Below are 24,538 nucleotides of genomic sequence, written 5' to 3'. Positions count from 1 at the left end.
ACCCAGCCCTCATCTGTAGCATGTTAGCTTCAGAGCACTGCTCAAGACCTACCCAGCTCTCATCTGTAGCATGGTAGCTTCAGAGCACTGCTTAAGGGCCTACCCAGCTGTCATCTGTAGCATGGTAGCTTCAGAGCACTGCTGAAAGACCTACCCAGCTCTCAATTGTAGCATGGTAGCTTCAGAGCACTGGTCAAAGACCTACCCAGCTCTCATCTGTAGCATGGTAGCTTCAGGGCACTGCCGAATTCATTTGTAGCATGGTAGCTTCAGAGCACTGCTCAAAGACCTACCCAGCCCTCATCTGTAGCATGTTAGCTTCAGAGCACTGCTCAAGACCTACCCAGCTCTCATCTGTAGCATGGTAGCTTCAGAGCACTGCTTAAAGACTTACCCAGCTCTCATCTGTAGCATGGTAGCTTCAGGGCACTGCCGAATTCATCTGTAGCATGGTAGCTTCAGAGCACTGCTTAAATACCTACCCAGCTCTCATCTGTAGCATGGTAGCTTCAGGGCACTGCTGGAAGACCTACCCAGCTCTCCTCTGTAGCATGGTAGCTTCAGGGCACTGCCGAATTCATTTGTAGCATGGTAGCTTCAGAGCACTGCTCAAAGACCTACCCAGCCCTCATCTGTAGCATGTTAGCTTCAGAGCACTGCTCAAAGACCTACCCAGCTCTCAATTGTAGCATGGTAGCTTCAGGGCACTGCTGGAAGACCTACCCAGCTCTCATCTGTAGCATGGTAGCTTCAGGGCACTGCTGGAAGACCTACCCAGCCCTCATCTGTAGCATGTTAGCTTCAGAGCACAGCTCAAGACCTACCCAGCTCTCATCTGTAGCATGGTAGCTTCAGAGCACTGCTTAAAGACATACCCAGCTCTCATCTGTAGCATGGTAGTTTCAGAGCACTGCTCAAAGACCTACCCAGCTCTCATCTGTAGCATGGTAGCTTCAGAGCACTGCTTAAAGACCTACCCAGCTCTCATCTGTAGCATGGTAGTTTCAGAGCACTGCTCAAAGACCTACCCAGCTCTCATCTGTAGCATGGTAGCTTCAGGGCACTGCTGGAAGACCTACCCAGCTCTCATCTGTAGCATGGTAGCTTCAGGGCACTGCTGGAAGACCTACCCAGCCCTCATCTGTAGCATGTTAGCTTCAGAGCACTGCTCAAGACCTTCCCAGCTCTCATCTGTAGCATGGTAGCTTCAGAGCACTGCTCAAAGACCTCCCCAGCTCTCACCTGTAGCATGGTAGTTTCAGAGCACTGCTCTTCTCCCCGCTTCACCCTGAGGGCTGAATATGAACCCCCAGCTACAGGTATGACCGAGCAACACTCCCTTGGCACTCAGAGAAGTGTTTGTGAACATTGCAAGAAGGATGTGTGTGGCATCCTGGTTCTCTGTGTCTGTGCTTCATGACATAGCTGTGCTGATGTCATGAGGCACTAGAATCACCTGCACATCTCATGGAATGTTATGCTTTGTTCAGCAGGCAGTTTCAACCAGGCTTTGATGCTGACTGGATGTTCACCTGTGGATGGGATCTTCAACACAGAGACGGAGAGAGTTGTCCGATTTCTTGGCTGCGACAATCGGGGCAACCCACTCCGTTCCCTCTACTGTTTCTATAATGCCTCCCTTGACAAGCTTTTCAAGTTCATCTTTAACTTGTTCTCTGACTGCTACAGGTACATTTCGTACCTTGCAGCAAACATCCTTTTTCAAAATGATACGATGACAATAATCATTAAGGCACCCCAAGTTTTCCGAAAAAACTTTAGGAAATTTCATTTTCAGTTCACTAGTGAAATCATGAGAAACTAGTGAAACACTTTGAGAGGTGCAGGGAAAAGGCTCTTTTAGAACAATAGGAGGTGTCGAGTTTGGATCAAGCATTACGCCTAAATCCTTGAGAGCGAACCAGCTTATTATGCTATCTCCTTTTTGAGAAACATAAATCTTTGCTTTGGTCAACCTATTCTTATAATTAATCACTCCTTCAAAAACCCCAAGTAGTTTAATGGGTTGCCCAGCATAACCAAATGGTCTTATATCCGGGCGGGATAGCTCAAGTTTCTGTCCCAACTTACTCAAAAAAAAATCTTTTGCTACAATAGTGATTTTTGCTCCAGAATCAAACAAAACTTTAGTGGGAAAACCTTCTACCATAATCTCATCACAAGGAGAGTTCTTTGCTTCTTCAGCACTAACAGTCTGTATACAGATTTGACCACAATCTAGATGTTCATCCAAATTACTCTCATTTTCAAAATCATAAAATATTTCATTCACTTTACCTTTGTAGTTTCCCCCTCTACAACATGAGGTAAAGTGTCCTTTCCTTTTGCACTTACCACAATAGGCTTTCCAGCCTGGACATTGTCTATCCGTAGCAAAATGCCCCATTTTACCACATCTGTAACACCTTACTTGGGAGAAGTCCAAACCGTTCTCCTTTTTCTTATAGGGAATTTTGCTTAAAACATTTTCATTTCTAGACTCTTTCTGGTGATTCTCACCTACTCTAGGAGTAGATTTTACAACATTCACTGTTTCTTTAGAAGTTTTGTTCTCACCATTTTTTTTTATGACTTCCACGCATTTGATAGAATGTTCTATCCTCTTTGCAATAGTAAGAACTTCTTCTAAAGAAGGTTCGTCCTTTTGCCATAATTCTTCCCTCACCTTTTCAATATAACATCCAAGCATGAACTGATCCCTTATATGTTCATCAAGACTTGCACCAAACTTACAGGAGGAAGCAAGCTTCCTTAAAGCTGTAATGTAATTTTCAATTGTCTCTTCTTCCATTTGTGTTCTTCGACCAAAATGATATCTTTCTAGAATAGTACTGACTCTAGGAAGATAATGCTCATCCAGTTTTGCAATACATATTTCATATTCATTTAAACTACCATCATCAAGGTCAGGCAAATGATCGAATACCTCTTGCCCTTCTGCCCCCAAACAGTGTAAAAGTAAAGCTGTCTTCCTTTCAGCGCTCAAGCTAGATCCACATACCCTTGCATACCTCTCAAATACTTTACGCCATTTTTTCCATCTGATAGGTGGATCTCCAGGTGAGGACAAGAAGAAGGGGGGAGCAGTTACATTTTGCATTATATTATAACTAAAATAGAAGAACCAAGGAAATAAAAAGAAACAAATAATGGTAATAACAATGAAAGTCCAATATCCAATATGTGTGTGTGTCACAGTAAGTGCACACAAAAGAACAGCCTTAAGTAACAGTGCAGGAAAAGTCTAATGTGTGTGTGTCACAGGAGAAGTACACACAAAAGTAGCTTGAAGTGAGTGTGTCACAGAAGGTGAATAACGGTTAAATGCGAACAGTACCTTTATATTGTTCAATCCACAAATAACTTCAGTGTAATTCAATCCATAAATAACTTCAGCGTAAATTATTGGTGGAGATTAGCGGTGGTATGAGTCACGAAACGCGCTAAAACGCAATGTCTATTCCGAAGGGAAAGTGACCAATTCAAAATGGCGGCCACGTTAACGTGATACCCAGAGTACCTTGCGGGACGCTTGCGTCTTACCCAGGAAGCTTTGCGAGTAGACGTGAAGAAGAAAGAAGCTCGTTGATTATCTTCCCGGCGTTCCGATGTTGTGAAGACGCTGCTAGGCAATGGCGTTCCCGAGGAGCCAGCTCGTGAAGACGTTGGGCAGGTAGGCGTCTTTTAAAAGATGCAGATCGCTGAGTGCGTTTCGTTGAGTAACGCAAAAGTGCCAGATTTAGCGATCGTAAAAACGCAGCAACCACAAACACACCGCTAGAAAAACGCATAGAAGGAAGTGAAAACAAAGAGTTCGTTTTTCACTTAAATAAGTTTTGTTTCTTCTTACCACCAAAAGGCGAAGCTGAAGTCCCTCTGAAGTTGAATAAAACGGACCTTTTGAAGTAAATGTCAGTGAATAATCTGTAATCCAGTTAGGTTGGATGTTGTCACCGGTATCTCAAAGAAGTTTTTCCAAATAGAGTCAAGGATATTATCCAAGTAGAGGTGGAAACATATCTTCTTCTTTTTAAAAAAAAAAATAGAGATAGGTGTTGAGATCTTTTCTTCTTCTTGTAAATCCCGTCCTCCGTCGCCAAATGTAAAATAGACATCCACAAGATGATGATTATAAGTAGTGGTAAATGGTAAAATAGTTGAGAGACTGAGTAGCTGGAAAAAGTGCTTGAGTTTGGAGGGAGCTGTTGAAAAGCGATAAAGACACACTGCCAGTGGTTAGTACACATTAGTGTGGCTTGTCCTCCTCTCAGGTTCAGTCTGATGACTTTGAGATGGAGCTTCTTCCAAGGCGGCCCCTTCCTGAGATTTCATAATGTGACTTCCTGAAGTCACGGGGCCATGAGAGTACAATAAGTATCTTCCGCCATTGCCCGGCAGCAGGTTGGTAGAAACCTTGGGCCTCATTTATGAAAAGTGACGCATCGCTGCGTGAAAACGGTGATGCATCACTTTTCACTGCGCCCTCCTTGCGACATGCTGGATGCCTCAAATTTACAATATGACGCATCATGTCGCAAGGAGTTACAGATACGTCAGTATTTCTGATGTATCTGTAGACGCAAAAATGACGCATTGCTGGAGTGTGTTACAAAAGTGATGCAACATCAGCAATGGGTCATTTAATGTTGGCAAGTCCCATTTCAATGTGCCTGCGTCAGTCTCACGCCTGCTGTGAAGCAGGCGTGAGATATTGACGCATTTCCGTCTAAAAAGTGGCGCAGTGAAATCTCATATATTTCACTGCGTCACTTCTACGAGGCCTACTTGCGTCAAAACGGCCAGCCTGTATACATTATACCTGGTGCAGGGGTTTACAAAGTGGCGCATCTACCTAGATGTGTCACTTTGTAAATATGATGCAACATGCTGAATTTTTTACGCCACTGGTGCGTCACAAAAAGTGACGCACCGGCGGCGTAAAAGTGATGCAAGGGCTCATAAATAAGCCCGCAAGGGCCTTATTTATGAGGCCTTGCGTCACTTTTGCGCCGCCGGTGCATCACTTTTTGTGATGCACCAGTGGCGTAACAAATGCGCCATGTTGCGCCATATTTACAAAGTGACGCATCTAGGGAGATGCATCACTTTGTAAACCCCTGCGCCACATTATACCTGCACCAGGTGTAATGTATGCAGGGGGGGTGTTCCCAGGCAACAAAGGGTCGTAGAAGTGACGCAGTGAAATCTTTTAGATTTCACGGCGCCACTTCTAGGACGCAAATGCATCAATATCTTACGCCTGCCTCATGGCAGGTGTAAGACTGACGCAGGCACATTTCACATGGTACTTGCCCCATGTGAAAGGACCCATTGCTAGAGTTGCATCACTTTTGTGACACACTCCAGCAATGCGTCTTTTTTGCGCATACAGATAGGTCATAAATACTGACGCAACTGTAACTCCTTACAACATGATGCCTCATACTGTAAATATGACGCATCATTTATGTTGCAAGGAGGGTGCAATGAAAAGTGACGCATCGCTGTTTTCACGCAGCGATGTGTCACTTTTCATAAATGAGGCCCCCAGGACTTAAAGCACTACAAACTAGAAAGTCCCTTAACACTTGGCTTTGGGATTCCCTGTGATGGGGTTGGCTTACATTCTTGATTTACCTGTCACGATGTGTCTAGGCCCAATACACCCTTTGGTACTCGAGTGCTTAATAAAATCAATTAAAATAACATGCAGATTTAAAAAAATATATTTTTAAAACATCACAGGTTCCGTGCAGATTTCTGCGCAGATGTATTAACACATTGAGGGGCATATTATTAAGACAGGCAAAAAAAATATCGCCGTTTTAGCAGCAGAAAACTGTCGCTAAACGGTGATAATGGGCTTGATAATATGGTCTATGGAATTCCAATTCAAGCCCATGTTAGATGTCCTTCACATCTAACAATTGGAATTCCATAGAGCATATTATCAAGCCCATTATCGCCGTTTTAGCAGCAGTTTTCTGCTGCTAAAACGGCGATAATTTTATTGGCTGTCTTGATAATATGCCCCTGAGTTACCTTCCTAATACCTCAGATAGTCGAGAGCATTGTTGCATATTCATCCCTACTGACCGGCATAGTACACTTGGCCCCGCCTACACAGTACTATCAACCCAGTTTCGAAGTCACAACTCTCGGCAGCTGACGGGATGCGTGAATAACTACTGTGGGAGAATGGCGCCATCTGGTGGGTATTATATATGCTCTTGGCCGCATCGCAACTGCAAGTTACTTTCGGTGAGGGTGAGACTGAGACGGTGGATGCAAGACAGTGACAGGTGATGTCACATTTAAAAAAAATTTTTTTTTAAACTTTTCTAGTGCATGGTGCTAACTGTAAAGCTCTGCGAAATTGGGAAAGGGTCTGGATATTATAACTGCTGCAGAAATACCACATATGCGTTTAAATCTCATGTGGTTTATGTGCCAGATTTTAAGTCTCTTGACAACACTTAAAAACAAGAAACTAACAAGATGGAGCCAAACCGCAGACATTATTCACGTGTTCCTGCATGTGATGTACCTCTGGGCATTTAGAGAAGTGCCAAGCTGGCTACAAAGCAGCGGTCGCAGTATAAGTAAAAGGGCACACAGGGTGGGTTGGGTTTACAAATGCGCGGGTTTCCCGCTGGCATCCGGGGGCCTCATTTATGAGAAATGACGCATCGCTGCGTGAAAGCAGCGATGCGTCACTTCTCAGTGCGCACTCCTTGCGACATTCCTGATGCGTCATATTTAAGGTATGACGCATCATGTCGCAAGGAGTTACAGATACGTCAGTATTTCTGACGTATCTGTAAGCGCAAAAGTGACGCATTGCTGGAGTGTGTCACAAAAGTGACGCAACTCCAGCAATGCGTCCTTTCACATGGGGCAATCCCCATGTGAAAGGGCCTGCGTCAGTCTTATGCCTGCTGTGAGGCAGGCACAAGATTTTGACGCAACAGCGTCTTAAAAGTGACGCAGTGAAATCTCATAGATTTCACTGCGTCACTTCTACGACCCTTCCTTGTGTCAATACGCCCCCCTTGCATACATTACACCTGGCGCAGGTATAATGTGGCGCAGGGGTTTACAAAGTGACGCATCTACCTAGATGCGTCACTTTGTAAATATGGCGCAACTAGGCGCATTTTTTACGCCACTGGTGCGTCACAAAAAGTGACGCACCGGCGGCGTAAAAGTGACACACAGCCTCATAAATGAGGCCCCATGAGAGGAAGCAGTCGAAGAGGTTACTTCTAGAAGAGGTGTTCTTTGAAGGGCAGAACCTTGGTTGATGGAGTGCAGCAATCGGATGGTGTCAGTGTAATTTTACCAATAAAATCAACATCACGAACCTTAAAATCATCATTTACATCTCATTAAACAATACCGTAAAACACAGCGGGCAGATTTACGACTTCTAGCGCGTCTCTGCAAATCAGCAGGGATGCGCTAGAACAGATGCGACACGCGATTCCCTCCCTGCGCAACCACGAATGCGTCGCATTTACAATGCGTACCTTGGCTCAAGGATAGGGCGATGCTTGTTGCATCCTGTGGCATAAGGACGGTGCATGCGTGACGCGGCTCCAGCAATGCTCAGGGACGCCCTATGCCTATAATGCTGCGTCACTCCTTACGCCTGCTTCAGGCAGGCGCAGGGTTTTGAGAATCACTCAAAGTATGATAAGGGGTATTCTGCCTCCTTTTCCTTTTATTCTAGATAAAAATGGCTTAGGAGGACACAGCAAAATCATATAAACGTCCCGCATGATACACTCTGGTCCTACTAGCGGCAAGCTATATCATTAGCAATAAGGATAGGCACTATGACTTGAACCTCGTGTTTTCCGTGTTTTCGGTGTTTCCCGTATCCTGGGACCACATAACGTTTTGAATTTATCTGGGAATCGATATCCTGTGCATATTTCCACAATTCTACCGCGTGTTAGGTTCATATAACTTTTAACTCTTTATCACAGCCATCAGACTAGATGCATTGTTAAATATGAAACTTTGATATGATTTTGCTGTGTCCTCCTAAGCCATTTTTATCTAGAATATTGTACATGCTAAGAAGATAATTCGCTGGACGAATATCTCCTGCAAGGGAAAAGGAGGCAGAATACCCCTTATCATACTTTGAGTGATTCTTTTTGTCCAAGAAGTATTGGGAAACATTTGTACAATTGCCCTGATGAAGGCGGTTATATACTAACTATACCGCCGAAACGCGTCGATGCTCAAGGAGTGAATTTGGAATAAGAAACTAAGGAAAATTCAAAATAACTGTTTTGTTTGAATTTAGTCCTTTTTCCTGTAGCTCCTTTTTATTGGAATGTTGATTTTATTTATTATTGTTTCGTCCTGTATGTGTTTCCCAATTTTTAACCAAATATAATGTATGCTAATAAATTGTCCAAAGATTTACTTTTACTATAGTCTTTTCACTTGTATTGAAATTTTTTTTTACTATTTTCATTGCTTCCTTGTTACTTTGATATTGGTGAGTCTATTCGTTTGTCTGTGAGAATTTATGTATCTATGGCAATTCGCCCAAAGGGAATTATTTTTTTGGCTTATATTACAGAAGCCTTTACTTTGTTCTTGCATCCTTGTATGACTCAAGGACAACGCAAAGGCTTCATGAATATGGACCTATGTCTATATGAACCTCGTGCATATGCAAGACCACCGGGATTTTCAAGGTCTTCCTTTAAGTGGTAAAGTGCCTGCTTTTGCTTGTTTAAGTCCTAAACAGTACCACAGCCTTATTTTGCCGACCACAGCACTAAGTGCCAATCCAGTTCCAAGGGCATCCCATATCTTATTTGTAACGGATTGCACAGATTGCTAACCAGTAACCTGTGTGACTCCAGGTCCTAGTCCTCGACACCGTCCTTCTGTCATGAGCTCTGTCCCGACAGGGGTACCGCTTTCACCTATACTATACAAAATTAAACACCTGATCAAACCGGGCTGAAACTCTATAAATCCTCTATCTTGTTCTGATAAGGGGGTAAGGGGGTGTTGGCCGTACAACTTCCTGATATCCAAGAAACAATAAGAAATCGTTAGCTTAGGCAATTTTACTTTCACACCATACCTGGCAGCATTCATCTTCCCTTATGATATGGCTGTGACAATGAAGACTAGGACTCACTGTACTGAAGAGTTCTTGGTGAGTAAACCAAGATGTACTTCCTCATCCGTCTTCCTCATTCCCAGTCCTTACGTCACAAGACCATACCCAAGATGAAAGAAAAATTTATGCAAATATGCAATAAGAAAATGACACGACAGGACACTATACAACACCTAGCGATGAATGCATTGACATACATCAACAGCTTGTCCAACATCTTTGTACGGAGGGCCACACCGAAGAACCAAAAGATGATATTGCTATTCCCTCCATGCGCCACCTATGAGAGATGACTGTATGAGGGGACGCCCAAGTGACTGCCGTGCAAATGTCTTTATTGGACGCTCTTCTAACAATAGCCCAAGAAGAGGAGACACTGAATAAAATAACTATTGTCTAGGGATGTAAGAGGCACTCCTGTTGTCTCATAAACCAAGGCTTAAGACCACCTAATCGGTCTACTTAAAGTAGCTCTAGGCGAGCAATGGCTCTTCATGGCCAAAACAAAAGCTAATCTATGTGGCAGCATGAAGACGTCCTATCCAGATATATAGACCATGCCCTATGGAGGTCAAGGGTATGCCGCAGAGTGTCTTGCTCTGCAATAGAAGGATGGACTGAAGTGCAAGATCTTCAGAAAAAAAGAAGCGTCCCTAGACAGTAAGGAGGTTTATGGTCTCAAAACCAATCTGTCAGGAAACATTCTTCTAAAAGGACTGTGCGCCCGATTCACAGAATAAACTTAAGACTCATTCCTAAACTTACTATTATGTTGGTATTCACAGAATGAACTTACTACTTTTGGCATTCACAGAAGTTAGGATTTTGTCTTAAGTTTGTCTTAAGACAAACTAAAGACAGACTTAAGTTAGGATTTTGTCTTAAGTCTCTCTTATGTCTGTCTTAAGTCTGTCTTAAGACAAATTTTAGACAAAATCCTAACTTCTGTGAATACCAAAAGTAGTAAGTTCATTCTGTGAATGCCAAAGTATTAAGTGCATTCTGTGAATACCAAAATAGTAGTGAGTTTAGGATTGAGTCTTAAGTTCATTCTGTGAATCAGGCCCCATGAGAACAAGTCACCGATCTCCCCCGACCTATCACCTGAAGGTGGTGGCCATTAAAAAGACAACCTTTAAGATCAGCAGTCTCAAAGAATTAGACTGCAAAGGTTTCAAGGTCCATTTGTAAAGGAGTGGGAACTGTGGTCATTGACCCAACATTGGAGCAATCATCAAGCTATCCAAATGATTTCCCCTGATCTTTCAAAGAACTTTGCAGATGAGCAAATGCACATAGCAGCCCCCAGACCAGTAAATACTCATCACATTTTGCCCCCAAGCTTCTGAAGATGAAAAGAGAGAGCAGAGACTGAGCAGACGAGAATTCTGGAGGAAGGCAAAGAGATCAAGCCATGGTGTTCTGAACTTCTCTTAAATTGCTTCAGACAAACGTGCAAAGACACAGAGACAATGACCACAGGAACATTCAACTCAAACTGTCTACATACCCATTCTCTATCCCCATAAGATAGACCGCTGATAAAGAAAGGCAATTCTTTTCTGCCAAAGTCCCTGTCAACTTCACCAGATGGCCTGATCTCAGAATTCTGGAACTTCCCAGGTAGTTTATTGGTTTATATTAGTGCAAGTGACCTGATCCACAGAGCTTGGTTAGGGTATCTGAGCGGCAAATGACGGAAGAGCTTTATAACTGCCACACTTTCCTTGTGCAGTGACCCTCAAACATCTGTTTCCCTAGAGTGACTCTCCACCCTTTGTATCTGGCATCGGTCTTCAGGACCAGATGTAGACTAGGGGCCCGATTCACAGAATTCACTTAAGACAAAATCCTAAACTTACTACTTTTGGTATTCACAGAATGCACTTACTACTTTTGGTATTCACAGAATGGATTTACGACTACTAACTTTACGTCCGCACTCGGGCCGTAAATTCCGGCCCGGGGGCGGAGTTTCTGGCCCGGGGGCAGAGCTTGCGGCCGGAGACGGACCTTACGGCTTGGAGGCAGAGCTTCTGGCACGGAGGTGGGGATTTAGCCATGGCTGAAATCTCCACCTCTGGGCCGGAAGCTCCGCCTCCGGGCCAGAAGCTCCGCCCCTGGGCCGCAATTTACAGCCCGGGTGCGGATGTAAACCTAGTAGTCGTATGGGCCTCCGTTCCTTAGCCAAAAAATAGCTGGAGTAAAATGGGTGAGTGGCCAGCATTCAGTCATTGAGTATATTGCCTAAATTTCTCTGTCCCACACGGAGACTGGTGTTGCATTTAGGAAACAAAGTTGATTTTTAATAAAGTTTGTTTGAGTGGTAGCGGTGCTCCTCAGGCTCATCGTCTACTTCAACAAACCTTTTTTTACATTCATAAAGGGGACAGGGTCCCAAGTAGACCCCTTCTCTTTTGCGAATACCCCTCTAACCTAACTAGGAAGTCAGTAATGATTCATTGTTGTGCATCGGTTTTCGGTCATTAAACTATGATAAATATGATTCTGATGCAGTACTTAAAAGGGGCCCCAACAACTCACCGCTTGCAAATATTGAATCTGTATGGGGTTGAAAGTCTATTTTAGGAGTGGATAAAAGTTTATATAGGACAAAAATTGGATTTGTACATTACAAAAGCATTTTGGTATACTTTAGTCACTTGTGTTCTGGTTCAGGGAGAAACTGGCCTGACAGATCAGGCTGGACTGTTCTCATTGGAGCAGGGTCAAGATTGATTTGCATATGGCTGGGTCCGAACTGAGTTGGCATGTTGAGCAAAATGATGATGGACAGGGATACGGCCCAAAGTAATTTCCAGTGGCTCAGATCAATTCAAGCATTCCATCATTCACGTTTTTTTATTCTTTAGTTCAGTCGTTTTCAAACGTTTTAGAACCACAACCCAATTTTTGCGACCCACGTGGCTCTAATGAAATCGAGGTGGGAGACATTTTTCAGTGTAAACAAAGAAGTATACATTCAGTTTTACTGATAAAACTATATTGCACAAAAATGATGTGTAGAAATCGAGTTTCAGTAATCATTTATCATTTGTTTCCCACCAATTTAAGTGTCTTAATTTGTTTTGATACTATTAAAATCTTTGTTTTCATCTCACTTCAGAATTACAAAATGTGCTTAATTTTTGCTTTCCTAAATACTGGGGGGCAGATTTACAAGCCCCTTGCGCCTCTTTAACGCCGTGGTTGTGACGCAGCGGCGGCGCATATCCAGCGCCATGGTGCGGGGTACTCACAACGTGACGCATCTGGGAGATGCGTCACGTAGTAAAGCCCTGCGTCACAAGAAGACGATCCTGCGCAGGTGGCTGAGTGAAATCTACAAGATTTCACTTAGTCACTTTTAGGTCCATGCTGCGTCAAAATCCTGCACCTGCTTGAAGCAGGCTTAAGGATTGACGATACAAAAGGGGTTGGTGATGGACGGAGCTTCTGAATCAATCAGACACTCACACCCAGTCAAGAGATCTGGGTTTAATCCATCACCGTTCTTTAGCCCACTCTGCCACCCCAGTTCAGACATGGCTATATGCAAATCAGTCTGACCCTGTGCTTCATGGGAACAGTGCAGCCCGAACTGCCAAGCCATGTCTTCCCTGGACCGGAAACAAGCTTCCGAGGACCGGTTTCTGGCATTCCAGCCGTCTTCAGCCCGGCTTGCTTGAATCCAGTGGCAAAGTGAGCAAGGGACTCACGTCTGAGTATACCCTGCCACACTTATGGCGGCCAAAAGCGGTACAAAAGGGGTTGGTGATGGACGGAGCTTCTGAATCAATCAGACACTCACACCCAGTCAAGAGATCTGGGTTTAATCCATCACCGTTCTTTAGCCCACTCTGCCACCCCAGTTCAGACATGGCTATATGCAAATCAGTCTGACCGTGTGCCTCATGGGAACTTTTGCAGGAAAATGGAGAACAAACGAAACTACATGTTTTTTGCAGACATGTGCAACAGTGTGTCATTTGAAGCATAGATTATATGTACAATAACCAATAAATACATTTTTATGAATATCAGTATTTCTAAGATTTAAAGACTTATAAGGAGAGCATATTAACGAGTGAATGACCTCAGACGTTACCTACTTCTACAGCTTTATTCATGAGCCTGTTGTACATAACACAATCTCCTAGGTTGATTTATATTTTTTGTTGTAAGACAAATTTTCTGGATCCTTATCCAGAAAGGTGAGTGCTCTTGTGCTAACTGTTGAACACTCCCCTCCTGCTCACCCTTCTGCTTACCTTTTCAGCCGTCCGAGTGCGAGCAGTGTTCCTGTGACCTGGATGGAATTGCGCGGTGCCTCGTTGCAGACTGCGCCCCACCACCGTGCGTGAATCCAGTGTACGAGAAGGGAGAATGCTGCCCCAAGTGCAAGGATGGTGAGTGCACATGGACCTGGTCCCCTCTCCTGAGCAGCATAGCAGCTTTATCCTATCTGCATGTATTTCTGTGAGTAGGTTGAAGGAATATGCAGTAGGTGAGCCTTTGATGCCGGCTAATGGTTCTTCTTGTGGGGCCAGATGTAAGATGCTTTTTTTCAGTCGCAAACAGCCAGATTCGCTGAAAAAGGTGAGATGTGTAAAATGGAGCAAAGATTAAATATCCCAGTTTAGTGGGATTCAAACTAGGTGAAAAGCTTGTGGGCCTGTTTACCAGAATGTCATGCAGTACAGCGCAGCGAGGTGACTTGCTGAGCTTCACTGCTTGACAGGAAAATGGCAGGAATGTGCCAAATGTAAGGCAAAACTGGGCATTCCTGCCTTTTGCCTTGCGCTGGCGCCCCTTTGGCAGCCTTGCACCATGGTGCAAGGGTGCCTGCATTGTATGCTTTGCTGTTTTTGTGCAGAAAGGGGCGCCTTCCTCAACAAAAACAATCCCCCGAGGCATATTCCTCTTTCTATGTGTGCTGCAGAATGCAGGGTATATATACAGAAAGAGGAAGTAACAAGAAGAAATAAAGATATTTCTCCTTGTTACTCATCACCTGAGAAGGCGTATCTTTTTGAAGCATTCACAGGTCTACCAGTTTTGGTAAATCTGTGAATGTGTAAAAAATTCATGGGAGTTGCATGGAAACACCCACCCAACGCCCATGGAAGTCCTTCCCAAGTGTTGGGGCTGGAGGATAGTATTCAAGACCACAACAATTCTTCATGTATGTATGCACTAGCAGCCCGTCCCGACGTTGTACGGGGTATTCACCTGTTACAACACATTTTTTACAACGCACTACCACTACAACGCAGGCATTACAACGCATACCATTGCAACGCATAGCGCTGGGGGGCGCTCTAGGATAAGAGGTAAGTTTAATTTACTATCCAACACCTTCCCTAGGGTCCACGGGGACTGGAGTTAGAATAGTAAATTATACTTACCACTATCCAGCACCCCAAAGCGCTATGCGTTGTAGTGGTATGCGTTGTGAATACCGCGTTGTAATGGTATGCGGAGTAAAAGTATGCGTTGTAACGTCATACATCCGTTGTACGGGTATGAATTGCTGCCGGCCAGTAGTTTATTGTTTTGTAGGATTTCGTTTTGATAGCATTTCTTATCTGTGACAGGCCTGTGAAACGCTCCGATTCACAGTGCACTGCTAATGCACTTAAGAGTGCGCGTTCAGTAGTGTGTGAACTCGAGTTTCCCTACTTTATTTTCCTTGCAATATTATATAGTGCGAACTCGACAACATGGCATGAGCACAATTTACATTACAGAAGAACACAATAATTTTTGGTAGGCACGGGGAGACAAAGCGATTTGCCTGGAATCACAGGATGTTGAGCTGATGCCGAGATTCGAACGTAGCTCCCCAGCTCTAAAGTTCGCAATTCTAGAACTTGTGGCGGGAGGTGTGTCTAAAAGTGTATGTCGGTGCTGGCCATCAATGAGAGAGACCTGTGCATTTTTCAAATGGGTGGTGAAAAGTATGTTGCTGGAGATGTGGGCCGCCGTGCCACCAATGTACTTACCGGGGGAAGTTAAACACCCATTATTCCGCAACTTTCTTTCCGCATACCATCACTCTGCATACTTTCATTACGAAAGTACCATGACTCCGCAATGCCAGTATAGCGCATGGCATTACATTTTATATGCTTTTACCACGCATACATTTACAACGAAATTCGTTGTAAATGCATGAATGGTAAAAGCATGTTTTTTTTAAATGTTTGGATACGGTAAGTATGGGTATAGGGGTATATGTTTTGGGGTACTGAGGTATATCTTTTGGGGTGTTTGGGTATTTTAAGTGTTCAGATATAGTTTTGGGTTATGGGGTACAGGGGTATTTTTAGGGTTCGGGGCTAGGTTTGGGTTGTGGGGTACAGGGGTATTTTAGAGTTCAGGGGTAGGTTTGGGTTTTGGGGTACAGGGTTATTTTTAGGGTTCAGGGCTAGGTTTGGGGGTTCAGGGGTAGGTTTGGGTTTTGGGGTACAGGGGTATTTTAAGGGTTCAGGGCTAGGTTTGGGGTTTGGGGTACAGGGGTATTTTCGGGTTCAGGGGTAGGTTTGGGCTTTGGGGTACAGTGCTGTTTTTAGGGTTCAGGGCTAGGTTTGGGTTTTGGGGCACAGGGGTATTTTTAGGGTTCAGGGGTAGGTTTGGGTTTTGATGTACAGGGGTATTTATAGGGTTCAGGGCTAGGTTTGGGTTTTGGGGTACAGGGGTATTTTTAGGGTTTAGGGATAGGTTTGGGTTTTGGGGTACAGGGTATATTTATAGGGTTAAGATGGGTTAGTGTTTAAGGGTGTTGGGGTATTTTAAGGAGTAAGGGTGGGTTATGATTATGGGGTGCAGGGGTATTTAAATGGAGCAGAGTGGACACCCGGAGCTGGAATGTACAGAACCTGGGAAGAAAAAACAATGAAATATTTGTCACAATGCTCGCTTTTATTTTCCCGTAATCCCGCGCCCCGCACACGCCCACAGTCCACGCCCATCATATGAGATATGGCATGAAAGGCACAACACAAAAACAACAGTTGATGGACAGAATGCAGAACAATGTCATACATTCACCCCAGTACAGAGATCTGGGCGTAAATCCTTCATTTTTTAGCACTTCCACACCACCCCAGTTCAGACATGACCATATGCAAACCTGCCTTGACCCTGTGCCTCATGGGACCAGTCCAGCCCAAACTGCCAAGCCATGTCTTTCCTGGACCAGAATCAAGCATCCTAGGACCGGTTTCTGGCTATCGCCCATCTTCAACCAGGATAACTTGACTCCAGTGGTGTGGAGAGGATGGGACTCACGTCTAAGCATACCCATCCCACTCGGGGTGACAAATGCAAAAACAACAGTTGATGGACAAAATGCAGAACAATGTCATACATTCACCCCAGTACAGAGATCTGGGCCTAAATCCATCGTTTTTTTGCACTCCACACCACCCCAGTTCAGACATGGCCATATGCAAATCAGCCTTGACCCTGTGCCTCATGGGAACAGTCCAGCCCAAAGGGCGGAACGTACCACACGCCTCCAGCGTTTGTCACGCCCCCAGCACATGCCCACAGCACAACGCAGACACGCCCACAAGGGACTACTTTTCTGGCACGGTTCTTTTACCTTTTAAATGTATATGGTGGGCGTCTGCATAGCCTATGTCCTTCTGCTGCAACTGCCCTTTCCAACGCTGTATTGGGTGTTGTGATTGGTGCTGTGGTTCCTGAGATTACCCGCCTCAAAGGTTTGGGCTCTCTCTTTATTATATTAGTATGGATGTATGTATATGGTTTTTGTATAGAGTGAACCTTGCCAAAAGGAATCAAAGCTATCTAATCTCCCTCAGTTGGTTAGTAGCGTCCAGGCATATTTCCATCTGCTCCTAGCACATGAAAATGTGCCTGGAATTATTGGGACACTTGTAATCCCTTTTATATTGCAAGAATGGGTTTCCACTGTGAACAGGAAGACCGACTCACCCGGAATCAGCCTTCTAGTGGTGAACGGAGGAGTGGTTCTTCAGAAAGGATGCAGGGAGTGTATGTCTTTGGTAAATGAATACAAGGTGCTTTCTCAGTCGGAATATGAAAATACTCTACGATACCTAACATGTAAGATCCCATTTTATCAGATTTCTTTGCTCCATGTACACATTCTTCCCCATGAGTCTGGTATCTATGTGTAGCTATTGTGTGGGTAAGAAGAAACTCTGCAATGTAGCTATCTTGTGGAACAGCTTATCTGAGGCCCTTCACAAACTGTCTCAGTTCTTGACTTTTAGGATCATGTATCCCTATGCTTTTTGCTTCCTTAATTTCTCAGTGCATGATTACCCTCTTTGGATCTTGTGTATGGAATACTGAGGTGATGAAAACTAGGAAATACTAACATTCTGAAATAAAACTGGATGGTAATGGACATTTTTTCCATTTTGAGGATAGCACAACATTTTGCTTTAGATTGAAAATTTCCTACAGAAATCAGATGGTTTTTTGTTCGGAGACACTATGAGGTCCTAAGTCAGTTCATAAAAATATTTTATGTTCCATGCCTAAGTGAATTTTGTTGATAGAACAGATATAACCCAAAGTTAAAGGAGGGCCGAAGTCAGTGTTGAAGAGATGAATGGGTTGATTGGCTCTCCCGCCTCAGGTTTCTATGGTTACGTTTTTCCTTAGAATGAAAAGAGACAGGGGCATATTAGCAACAATTAGCGATAATTATCGCTAAATGAGCTTAGCGATTATTTTTTCATCGCCGTGCATCGCTGTATTTTATCGCAGAGATAACGTGCTATTAGCAATGTTTATCTCAAATGTGATCAAATATCCGACGATAGCGGCTCAATGCCTGAATATCGCTGGAAATCCAGCGATATTCAGACATTATCGCCAATAGGGTCTTAATCTGAATAACCACCTCCCATTGGATATACAGGCTAAGAAGTGGTCTGAGCAGGCGTTAGGTTTTGGCGATATTCACGCTTAGTGCAAATTTTTATATCGCTTCGCCTGCGTTGATAATAGGAGATAGCGATGTTAGTGACTGCTTTCAGTCGCTAACAGTCTGGGTACACCCACTTTGCATGTCATTAGCGATAAATATCGCTGACATGCAAAGCGGGCCTCAAACCGGCCGCTATCGCCTACAAGCTGTTGCTAACTGCTGTTAGCGACAGCTTGCTAATAGGGCGATAAAATTATCGCCACTTTAGCGGGAAAAAGTCCTGCTAAACCAGCGATAATGCCCTTGATAATATGCCCCAAGCTGTCTCAAAGGCAGTATGTAAAACATATTGAGAGAGACTCTGTGACGGGTTAGTCAAGGTGTTTCCTAGTTTACGAGTAAGAAGATCGATCTCTCCCAGGTACAAACACACAGCTATTGTCCCAGAAAGAAAGAGATGAGTTGTCTCCAAGAAAGACACAGGGGTGCAGATTTACATTTCCTGGCACATCCCTGCAAATCAGCAGGTATGCGCCAGGAAAGATGCGTGACGCAAGTTTACCCTTGCGCCACCACAGATGCACTGCATTTACAATGCGGCACATCATGGTGCAAGGATAAACAGATGCGTGTCGCATCTGCTGGCTTAAGGTTGGCGCAGTGCTGGTGTTGTGTCTCAGGCGCACTCCAGCACTGTTCCAACCTGGCCTATCCTCAACATGGTGCATCACACCTTACGCCTGCTTCAAGCAGGCGCAAGGTTTTGATGCAGCGGTGTTGGAAAAGTGACTGAGTAAAATCTTGTAGATTTCATTCAGGCACTTTTCCGAGGCGTTCCTGTGATGGAATACACCGACCTGCGCCAGAATGCCCACATGAAACCTGACGCAGGTTTTTACAATGTGACGCATCTCCCTAGATGCGTCACGTTGTAAATAGGGCGCAATGTGGCGCATGGTTTACACCGCCACTGCGTCACAGGAGTGACGAAACAGTGGCGCAAATGTAGCACACGGGGCTCGTAAATCTGCCCCTTAGTGCTGTAGTATAAGTTCTGTAGAGGGACTGCCCAGTGAGCAACAGTTACTCTGAAGTAGGTTCTCTGAAATATTGGTGCTTCTCCATTCCCTACAATCACAACTTCCATTTGCATCCTGAAGACATTGTAGAAAATGTACGTTCAAATACAAGTAATTAACAAAACTTTATATCGTATATGTTTTTGGGGATGTTTTTCTTAAAGTCTTCAGCCCCTCTGCTCCATCTTCTCTGTAATTGCATTTTAAGATCCCAGCCGCACTCTCAAAACCCCATTAAACAGTAATGAACCTAGACACAACCATAGAAACAGTGCAAACCTCTTCAAACCATATTATCTAGCCAATACAAGTGGAATTATCTTAACTAGGAAAAAAAGGTGTCTGAAAATATTTCACTTGCTGACTTTTTTCTCTTTCTTTCACACTTCGCCTAGGTCCCAACTGCTACGCCGATGCCTCCCAGGCCCAGGTCATTCCTGGTGGAGAGTACGTTTGGGTGGATTCTTGCACCAAGTGTCGCTGTCATGATGGGCAGGATGTTGGCTACTGGGAAGGAAACCGTGTGGCCAAGTGTGAGCGGATGCGGAACTGCCAAGTTGACCAGGGAGGGCACAACTCGTAGGAGGAGGTTAGCTCTCCGCTGCCACTGGCAACTGGCCCAGAGGACTGGGATGTATATGGAAGAAAGAAACACAAAGGAAGGTCTGAGCAGAGGAGACTTAGGACAACATTACCACTAGAGGACATGTTCTTTCTGCCTTGCTCTACTTATATATTTTTCTTCCAAAGTTTTATCCCTGTCCATGGCCAAGACTTTGATTATTGGACTTTACTTTTTTCGTTCTGTTACTCTCCTATTAGTGTGCCTTCTAGAGAGAGTTTTGAAGTGTGAGGTGGAAGCTGATGGTACAACTGCTGTTCTGGTAGTTTCCATGTATGTACTGACCAGAATTCCTTTTAACTTTGTAACTATAAGATAAGTCGGAGAATGGAAATGTGGCTGCGGAGGGCCCGATTCACAGAACTAACAAGACAAAATCCTAAACTTACAACCATTTTGATATTCACAGAAAGCACTTATTCATTTCAGTATTCACAGAAGTTAGGAGTCCTAACTTTAGGACTCCTAAATGCCTTCTGTGAATACCGAAAGTCTTAAAATCAGGATTTTTCTCAATTTAGTAGTAGTAAAGTTAGGACTCCTAACTTTAGGACTCCTAAACTGTCTTAAGTTAGCTCTGTGAATCTGGCCCAGAGTCTTGTAGAATAGTGTCTCTAACAAAATGGTGTGGGTATAGAAATAGGTTGAAGTCCAGATTTCATGCATTATACCACATGAATGCCCTATCGGGAAATGTTGTCTTCTGTGTAAATTTGTTTGCAGCTAAATGGAATGCCCTGTGGCTCATTTTTGTTTATGCTTCTATGATTTCTCATTGCCCTTGTAACTGTTTTTCTCTCTGTTTTTTATTGGTAAACAAAATGTTAAATACCAAAATGTTGTCTTATTTCCTCCACATCTCAAAAAAAAGGGATCCTGTTCGTTCAATTTTCTTTCATGACACAAAGTGCAGAGGACTGGCCCATCTGCCTTTCTAACTATTTATACTGTCAGCAAGGTCTTACCTTGATAGGTCTTACCGCTATCACAGCGGATGCAGATCCTGCCTTTTCTGGGACTTTCTCTGTCACACTGGTTGCAGAGCCTGGTGCATATTTACAATATTTTGGCATAGGGCAGCCCGCAAGCCTTCAAGTTCTGCTGCCCAATTTCAAAAGAAAAGGACAGGGATGCACTGTATCTACAAGTTGCGGTGCATTCCTGTCCTTTATGCCAGCTCTGGTACACAAACTGCAGCCAAGCACCAATGCAGGCACCCTTGCACTGTGGTGCAAGGTTGTCTGTCTTGTTGGCATAATTGTTTTTGTGCAGGAAGGACACCTTCAATTTAAACATTTCTCCTTGTTATGTCAGCTTTGGTAATGCATTAGTGTTGGCACTGCCCCAGCTTTATGCTATGTTGTAAATCTGGCACAGTGTCAAAACCATATGTTTTGTTTGGGGACTTCCACAGCAACACCCCTGGAACACCCCTTCCACACAGAGTATGAAATTGCCTTACTGCACATTTTGGACGCCAGGAAAAGCAAGGCAGGGTGGCTTTGCGTGGCCTTGTAAATATGTGCCAGCACACTGCGCCTCTGCAGCATCACAAAAGTGATGCTCCGGCAGCATCAAAGTGCCTCTGGGCATTGTAAATATACCACACTGACTGCAGTGTCTAGTTTGCTGGATCCCTCTCATCACACTTGAGCCTGTCCCTCTGGATCTCTGCTTGTCATTCTGACTGCTGGACATGACCTCACATAGGGCCTGATTCACAGAATAAACTTAAGACTCAATCCTAGACTTACTACTATTTTGGTATTCACAGAATGCACTAACTACTTTTGGCATTCATAGAATGCACTTACTACTTTTGGTATTCACAGAAGTTAGAATTTTGTCTTAAGTCTGTCTTAAGTCAGTCTTAAGTCTGTCTTAATTCTGTCTTAAGACAAACTTAAGACAAAATCCTAACTTCTGTGAATACCAAAAGTAGTAAGTTTATTCTGTGAATACCAAAATAGTAGTAAGTTTAGGATTGAGTCTTAAGTTCATTATGTGAATCGGGCCCTAGCTAGAATGAACTTAAGACTCAATCCTAAACTTACTACTATTTTGGTATTCGCAGAATGCATTTACTACTTTTGGCATTCACAGAAGTTAGGATTTTGTCTTAAGTTTGTCTTAAGACAGACTTAAGACAAAATCCTAACTTAAGTCTGTCTTAAGTCTGTCTTAAGACAAAATCCTAACTTCTGTGAATACCAAAAATAGTAAGTGCATTCTGTGAATGCCAAAATAGTAGTAAGTTTAGGAGTGAGTCTTAAGTTCATTCTGTGAATCGGGCCCTTGGTCTCTTGTCATCCCTCTGGCTGCAGAGCTTAGGGGCATATTATCAAGGACAGGCGATACATTATCGCCGCTTTTATCGGCAGGAAACTGCTGATAAAGCAGCGATAATGGCCTTGATAATATGCTCTATGAATTCCAATCGAAGCCCATGTTAGATGTGTTCACATCTAACATGGGCTGTAACAGAATGTACACATTTTATATATTTTAATAATGACATTTAGCATGTTCCTTTGCACTGTAGATTTTTCACACAATTTGCTCAAGTGAGGTAGCTAAGATTAACACTCAGGTCAGCAACAGGGCCATGGGACATCTTACTTTACAGAAAACAACTTTACTGCTCAGAACCCCATCTCAAAACATTGTTGAGTTAGTGAGCCATATGACCAAAATTCTTAAGTGGGATGGATTGCACATATGGCTACTTCAACTCTCTGATTCTAGAAGATGCAGGAAGGCTGGAGCATCTTTTGTTAGTATTTGTAGTCCAGCTATTCTGTGAGAGAAGCCTCCTTTCTCACAGCATTGATGGTAACCCTAAACAACTTTGGTTTTGTATTTCTAGGTTAAGATTACCTGTTTACCAGTCAAAGAAAAGACCCAATCATTGTTGTCTTTTGGGAGTAGGAGTTTTACCACAGAGGTTGTGCTGTTGGACGAGGAACCTCTTATCTGGGATGCACAGTAGTAGGTGGAATCACTTCCAGGGTAAGGGTCAGGATGCTTAGAGATGCAGAAAGGGGAGGCATGTTTTCTCTCTGAGTTTATTCCTGAATCTTTCCGAAAATATTGGAATTACTATTGTAAGAGTCCCTTAGTAAGCATCTCTGTTCCACCAAGGTTTGCAAGACATCTTATCTCAGAAAGGCCAACATACTAAAGGTAAGAGCTTTAGATATAGGAGTCAAGATATGGTCCATGACTTATTGTTGAGGATGGAACTTAAAATCTATACCGGTGAATCAGGAGCGGATTTAGAAAAAGATGCACCATGTACCACTTCATGAGGGATGCAAACATACCAACAGTTCTGTTGATGTTCTTCTGAAAAAGAGGCGCCTGTACAAGGAAAGAGCATCATATCCCTGCAGTGATGAGATCAGCCAGGAAGGATCCTGTTCTTGAACTCATGTTGAGGGACATCTTCACCTGGACATGGCTGACTGTTTTCATTAACATGATCTTTGCTTCCCTTTACCTCTGTTCTGCTAACACTGATTTATATAAAGGCATTTATCTGGGTTCTCTAGTCGATCGGAGACACGACTATATCAGTCCATTTCTGATGGGAGGGGTTCATTGTTCCTGTATAGAATGCCTGTAAAAATTTGGGGGCATATTAGCAACAAATAGCCATAATTATCGCTAAATGCCCTTAGCGCATTTTTTTATCGCCACCTATCGCCGGATATTATCGCAGATATAATGTACTATTAACAATGTTTATCTCTAAAGCGATAAAATATCCGGCAATAGCGGCTCAATGCATGAATATCGCTGGAAAACCAGCGATATTCAGGCATTAAGGCTAATGGGGACTAAACCTAAATATCCACCTCCCATTGCATATACAGGTTTAGTCATGGTCTGAGCAGGCGTTAGGTTCTAGCGATAATCAGGCTTAGCGCAATTGTTTTTATCGCTTCGCCTGCCTTGTTAAAAGGCGATAGCTGTGTTAGCGACTGCTTTCAGTCGCTAACAGGTTAGGTACGCCCACTTTGCATGTCATTAGTGATAAATATCGCTGACATGCAAAGCGGGCCCCAAACCTGTAGCTATCGCCTACAAGCTGTCGCTAACTGCTGTTAGCAACAGCTTGCTAATAGGGCAATAAAAATATTGCCGCTTTAGCTGGAAAAAGTCCCGCTAAAGCGGCGATATCGCCCTTGCTAAAATGCCCCTTGTTTCTTTATTAGTGGACTAGTACTAGCCATCAAGGAATGAGACTAGTAGAATACATGTTATGAATAACTCAGCAGCTGCCTCCCTAAACCTTAATCTATTTCAGTGAGAATAAATAGATAGTACAGTAGGTATAATGTGTTCTTTGTGTACAGTTTATACAATGGGTATCATATGTAGATCGCAACCATCCAACCGAAATAGTCTACGCGGCAGTCTGATGGATAGACGCAGTCAATAAATAAATTAGTCAAGCGTAACCAGTATATCTAGTTAATTTCATGCGGTTTCCTATGTTCAAGTAGGGTTGTTTATTGAGAGAACTTCAGTGGGTCAAAGATGACCAAGTGCCACAGAGTTTGCCATTGCAAATATAGCACATGGTCCAGGCACATTAGAAGATGGCGTAGCAAACCTCCTGCTGAAAGGACTGCCTGTACCACTAAAGATCTTGTGAGCTCTACCAAAGAGAAACATGCATCATTTGTGGGGGAAAGTTATAGAAAACTATAAAAAATAAAGACATT

General features: G+C 43.6%; 1 protein-coding gene across 2 annotated transcripts in view; it reads left to right on the top strand.

Moving 5' to 3' along the window:
- Window positions 1-20,645, top strand: part of LOC147671296 (von Willebrand factor C domain-containing protein 2-like) — a 92,499-nt gene extending 71,854 nt beyond the window's left edge. Inside the window, exons 3-5 of one of the 2 annotated variants that reach the window (XR_015303641.1) lie at window positions 13,455-13,584; window positions 19,582-20,085; window positions 20,156-20,645. Coding sequence is in view for 1 of the 2 variants with exons in the window: in XM_086948095.1 (XP_086804221.1) it covers window positions 13,455-13,584; window positions 19,582-19,769 (318 nt within the window). In the remaining variant the exon portion in view is untranslated. Of the gene's footprint in view, window positions 1-13,454; window positions 13,585-19,581 lie in introns of both variants that reach the window. The other variant, XM_086948095.1, reaches the window with a different exon arrangement.
- The last annotated feature ends 3,893 nt before the right edge of the window (window positions 20,646-24,538 follow it).

Source organism: Lissotriton vulgaris, unplaced genomic scaffold (genome assembly GCF_964263255.1).
Source record: "Lissotriton vulgaris unplaced genomic scaffold, aLisVul1.2 SCAFFOLD_329, whole genome shotgun sequence".
Lineage (NCBI taxonomy): Eukaryota > Metazoa > Chordata > Amphibia > Caudata > Salamandridae > Lissotriton > Lissotriton vulgaris.
This window is presented reverse-complemented; position numbering and strand designations above follow the sequence as displayed.